This window comes from Sinocyclocheilus grahami, unplaced genomic scaffold (assembly GCF_001515645.1).
Source record: "Sinocyclocheilus grahami isolate Dianchi unplaced genomic scaffold, SAMN03320097.WGS_v1.1 scaffold13.1, whole genome shotgun sequence".
Classification (NCBI taxonomy): domain Eukaryota; kingdom Metazoa; phylum Chordata; class Actinopteri; order Cypriniformes; family Cyprinidae; genus Sinocyclocheilus; species Sinocyclocheilus grahami.
The window spans coordinates 3,031,289-3,036,783 of record NW_015505192.1 but is presented as its reverse complement, the minus strand read 5'-3'; the positions used below and the strand labels follow the sequence as shown (position 1 = coordinate 3,036,783).

At 33.6% G+C, this 5,495-nt stretch overlaps 1 protein-coding gene and 1 long non-coding RNA gene across 4 annotated transcripts in view; one reads left to right on the top strand and one right to left on the bottom strand.

Annotated features, from left to right (window-relative positions):
• LOC107599228 (ralBP1-associated Eps domain-containing protein 2-like) overlaps positions 1-5,495 on the top strand; it is a 55,964-nt gene that overhangs the window by 45,040 nt on the left and 5,429 nt on the right. For 2 of the 3 annotated variants that reach the window (XM_016290775.1, XM_016290761.1), the window contains exons 16-17: positions 4,479-4,532; positions 4,721-4,854. In XM_016290775.1, the coding sequence (XP_016146261.1) occupies positions 4,479-4,532; positions 4,721-4,854 (188 nt within the window). The remainder of the gene's footprint in view (positions 1-4,478; positions 4,533-4,720; positions 4,855-5,495) is intronic. The other variant, XM_016290768.1, reaches the window with a different exon arrangement.
• The window catches only part of LOC107599246 (uncharacterized), an 8,448-nt gene continuing 7,402 nt past the window's right edge, over positions 4,450-5,495 (bottom strand). The window contains exon 3 of the long non-coding RNA XR_001610652.1: positions 4,450-4,460. This is a non-coding gene — a long non-coding RNA (uncharacterized lncRNA). The remainder of the gene's footprint in view (positions 4,461-5,495) is intronic.

The following is a 5,495-nucleotide window of genomic DNA, read 5'->3' as shown; positions in this document are numbered from 1 at the left end:
TTATAAAATTATATATATATATATATATATAAATTATTTTACCTTCAATTTTTTTATGCTTTTTATACTCTAAGATAATCCAAGATTATGAGATAATAGTAATAAATAGGAATTATTTTATTTTGTTTTTACATTAAATTACTTTTGTTTTATTAAAATGTATATAAAAAAAATGATCTAAATAATAATGGACTTTTGAAAGTCTTTGAAATAGTTTAATCTTTAATTTTTTTGTATTTTATTGCAGTTATTAAAATAAATCTACGACTGAGAGAATAATAGTAAAATTATTATTTTCATTTATTACATTATAATAGCAATATTATAATTTTGTTATTATATATATGAAATATAATTAATATAATATTTATATTATATTAAATAAAAAGTAATATAAATATAAAATGAAAATAAATCAGAATACATCAAAAACTTGTTTTGAAATAGTTTTACCTTCAATTTTCTGTATGTTTTGTATTTTTATGCTTTTGGCATTTTTGCATTAGCAAACTTTATTGGAATCAATTCTGAATCATGTCTACTGTGCATTTGGCTTATTGAGCACTATTTCTTGGACGTTATTTATCATGCTTTGTCACGGTTGCCATAAATCCAGCATCTGTGCTTTGCTGAGACAGGTTTTCAATTGGTGGCTGACTAAATACTTTTTTGCCCCACTGTAAGTGGCAAGTTCTGACAAAGATTATTGTCTTGCTGGCATCTACCTGCATGACTTGACCAACCATCAAGATCTCATTTTGGGACTAGACCTGACAGTCTGTGATTAATTATATCTGGGTTCGTATTCATATCATATTTGTTAACTAAAGACAACACAGCAGCCCTGAGGTGTTCATTACTGAGTTTCATCCAGATCTCAGGGCACATGTCTCAGAAAACATCCTTCATCACTTACTTTCCACTCGTTTACATTCCTTCAGGGGAAAGAGCTCATTCTTAATTAAACTGAGCTGAGATGTTTCTGAGCAGGAACCAAGAGATTCACGTTTGACCTTGAATCACATCATCATCATCATCTCTCCTGAGTGCTGACGGATCAGAGAGAGAGAGAGCATATTTATGCAGTATTCAGTATTATGATGTGATATTACGGGGACAGTCATGATTTGTTTCAGTGCCTGTTATTACAGAAACACTTTATAATAATTAATTAATTTATAATAGGGTGTACTGGTTGTATTACTGTGATTTACCCAAGTAGGGTCTAGGTGTTCCTGAATCAGTATTTCTGTAGTAATATTCCCATCAACCAATCAGATTTTAGAGTTAGGGTTAGTAAAAAGTTTGAGTGACATCAGGCTATCATTATTTCTGTCCAGTCTCAGAGGTGGTAGTTAGGGTTATGGTTAGGTTAAGGACTGTGCTGGTTTGACAGAAATGTTGTTCCAGGAACAATTTATTGCATTTTGTTTAATGGAATAAAAGATTAAATAAAAATACATTTAAATTATAACTAATTTTAAGTCCATCTAATTAATACACACATAATTATATTATAATTATATAGACTTTTCAACTTTTTTGAAATTGTTTACCTTCGGTTTTTTTGCAGTTATTAAAATAAATCTAAGATTGTGATAGAGTAATAGTAATATTTTATTATTTTTATTTTTATTATTAATTTTATTTTCAATAAAATATTATTGAATGACTATATAGAATAAAAAGTATTTAAAAAATAAATCTAAATAATAATGAAGTTGTTTTTCAAAATGGTTTTACATTCAGTTATCTATATGCTTAAATATTTTTATGCTTTTTAAAGTATTGTGTCATTGGCTTAGCACAATCTAATGGAATGAATTGTGAATGGTCTTTTTTAACATAATTTAATTACAATTTTTATTTTTTTTTATAAAAAAAAAACAATTGATTATTTATAAAAGAACATAAAGACCAGTACAAAATAAAGGTGCAGGAAAAAGGAAGCTTTTTTACTTTTCTTTTTTTTTTGTGCTTTGCAGTCCTCTCTTCATTAGATTAGTAAATAGAATTATTTCTGCATGCTAATTCCTCTGTATTTTTTGTTAAATTATTATGTGAAATGAATTCACAGCTCATTACATTATACAAACAAAGTGTGGCGCTGTTGTAAATGACTAAACATTTTTAACTGACCAGTTTAGAATATTTGACCCTATCCATCTAATCAAATTTCATTGTATTCTATTTTTCTCTCACACAGCATATTCTAGGCAGGTTTTCGGCTCTGTCACATTTTTCCTGTTTGAAGGAGCACTTGTTTTTATTTAATACTCCTTCGCCGTGTAATAGTCCTTCTGAGTTTTATAGGCAGCGATGGGCACCGTTACTTTCACACGGCTGTATTACGCTCATAACTCTTGCATGTTTTCCTGAGGGTACGGCTGGCTGGACGAAATAACTTGTTGCATGCCGCAGCAAATCAAACCACTTTATGACTTTTCAGACAAATTTATAGCCTTGCAATCGGCCTGTTTCTGCCATTACTTTTCATTGTGCCATAAAGAACAGATTCCCTGTGCCACAGCGACCACAGTCCTGGACGGCAGGCACTTTTTAAACAATGCATTGCATGTTTTATGAAGTGATTGAATGTTTACACAACAGTGACAGAGTACGATAGTGGAAATATGGCCGTTCCAGTCACGCAGGGTTAAATGAACAGTAGTCACGTTTGTGTGAAATATAGCAGCGTAAGTGGGATGTTGTAAGTCAGAGAGTCTTTACTGAGAGTGTCATGATTGATGGTATGCCCTCAGTGATCCATGAACGCACACGGCGCAGCATTGAGGGAGAGCTGTGTAATTCACTTTAAAGAGCGAGGGAAGAATTTAAAGGGTTAGTTCACCCAAAAATGAAATTTAGGCTGCGTTTTACTCACCCCCGAGGCATCCTAGGTGTATATGACTTTCTTCTTTCAGACGAATCCAGTCGGAGTTATATTAAACATTTTCTTTGATCTTTCATTTACATTTACATTTAGTCATTTAGCAGACGCTTTTATCCAAAGCGACTTACAATTGGGGGATACATAAAGCGATTTTTCTTAAAGAGGCAAACAGACACAAGAAGTGGTTGTAATACCAAGTTCTTAGACATTGTTCAAATAAGTACAAGCTAGAAAGAGAAGGAATAAATAAAGAGAGAGATACTTTTTTTTTTATTTTTTTTTTATGATGAAGTCAAGTCTTTCAATCTGTGTAATGGCACTCAACGGGTGTTGCATTGCGTCAGTCCAAAAGAAGTTAAATAAAAATCGCCCATCCGTAAAAAAAAGTGTCTCACACGGCTCCGGGGGGTGAACAAAGGCCTTCTGTAGCGAATCGATGCGTTTTTGTAAGAAAAATATCCATATTCAAAACGTAATAATCACTTGAATCTAGCTTGCGCTCACTGTTGTAAACAGAAGCAGCACCGGGGAGATCAATACAAAACAACGGTCAAGAATTAGAAGTACAAAACGAGGATTTGTAAAGGAGAATGTCAGAGGATTTCGATATAAGCCAAGAGGAGACTGGTTTTCCTTTGCTAAAGTAAGGAAACTTTGCTTCCTTTGATCCTGTTAACAAACGTTGGTTTTCACGAGACTCACCAGCGCATGCGCAACGCTGACCTCATACATCATTCCCCCGGAACTGCTTCTGTGTACAACTGCTGGCGCAAGCTACATTAAAGTGATTATTACGTTTTGAATATGTGCTTACAAAAACACATCGATTCGCTACAGAAGGCCTTTGTTCACCCCCTGGAGCCGTGTGAGACTTTTTTTTATGGATAGGTGATTTTTATTTAAGTTCTTTTGGACTGACGCAATGCAACACCCGCTGAGTGGCATTAAACAGCTTGAAAGATCAAAGACAATTTGTACTATAACTCCGACTAGATTCATCTGAAAGAAGAAAGTCATATACACCTAGGATGCCTCGGGGGTGAGTAAAATGCAGCCTAATTTTCATTTTTGGGTGAACTAACCCTTTAATGCGGCCTTTACTTCTACATCTCTACTTTTTCTTTGCCCTCTTCCTCTGTGTGAGAGACTCTTTTGGAAAGAGACCGGGAAAATTTTGACTTAAAAGGGCTAGTTCACCCAAAAATGAACATTCTAATGTTAACTCACCATCAAGTTGTTCTAAGGATATTTTAACGAATGTTTGTAACCAAACAGTTGCCGGTAGCCATTGATTTCCATAGTATTTTTTCCATATTATGGAAGTCAATGAGGACTAGTAGCTGTTTGGTTACCAACATTCTTCAAAATATCTTTGTTCAACAGAAGAAAGAAATTCATACAGGCTTGGAACAACTTGAGGGTGTTTAACTGATGACAGAATTTCCATTTTTTTATTCAGTTTCAATCATTTATACTGCAAATTTAAAAGTCTTGATGCATGCATGTGTAAAACAAAAATGTTCTTGTAAAGCTATAAACTGACACCTGAAGACCTCCTGATCCCAAACTCCTCATCCTTTTACAGCAGGAGAGCAGCTTGAGAGGTCTGAGCACAGAGGACCTGACGCCTCCCAAATCGGTAAGAGTTGACACCGTCCCATTAACAAGCACCCCAACACCTCATCTGAGCCCCTTTAAAAGGAGCCCATATCTCACAGATGCTCAGACCCATCATCAACATAAGCATCTTCTGCTCATCTTCAGTGTACTGGCATGTTTGATGAGATTCTCTCAAAGTCTATCTTTAACATTTAAATCTCTTCCCAGGAGTCTACAGTGGTACACCAAGGCCATGCCCCTCAGAAGCCTGTGCGAAGAAAGCTCCACCCTGAAAGCCAGAGTGCCACGCCCCCCTCGGCCACACCCTACTCTGCTGCAACATTGACCAAATCTACCCAGAGGTCCATATATTTTTCTTAATTTTTTTAATGGCCATGTTTACAATAACATATAACAATAACAATAGCTGGAAGATTCCTTATAAAATAAAAAAAAGGTAAGCAAATAAAAAAATGCAATAATAATAATAATTTTAAATGTATTAATTATATCATATAAAATATTAAATATAGAGAGTATAAATATTTACCGTAACTATTGACAATAACTTATAATTGCTCAAAGATTACATATGTAAATTAGAAAATAGTAAGTTACAATTTAATTTATTATTATTATTATTTAAAATATATTTACATTTACATTTAGTCATTTAGCAGACGCTTTTATCCAAAGTGACTTACAAATGAGGACAATAAAAGCAGTCAAAACTAACAAAAGAGCAACAATATATAAGTGCAAATGACAAGTCTCGGTTAGCCTAACGCAGTACACGTAGCAAGGTGTATATATAGGTGTTTTTTTAAATAAAGAACAAAAAATAAAAAAAAGATAAATATAGATAAAGTAGCATTATAATACAATAGAAAGTGTTAGAGTTAGAGGGTCAAATAAAGGTGGAACAGATGTGTTTTTAATAATTTCTTGAAGATGGGTAAGGACTCGGCTGCTCTGATTGATTTGGGCAGGTCATTCCACCAGG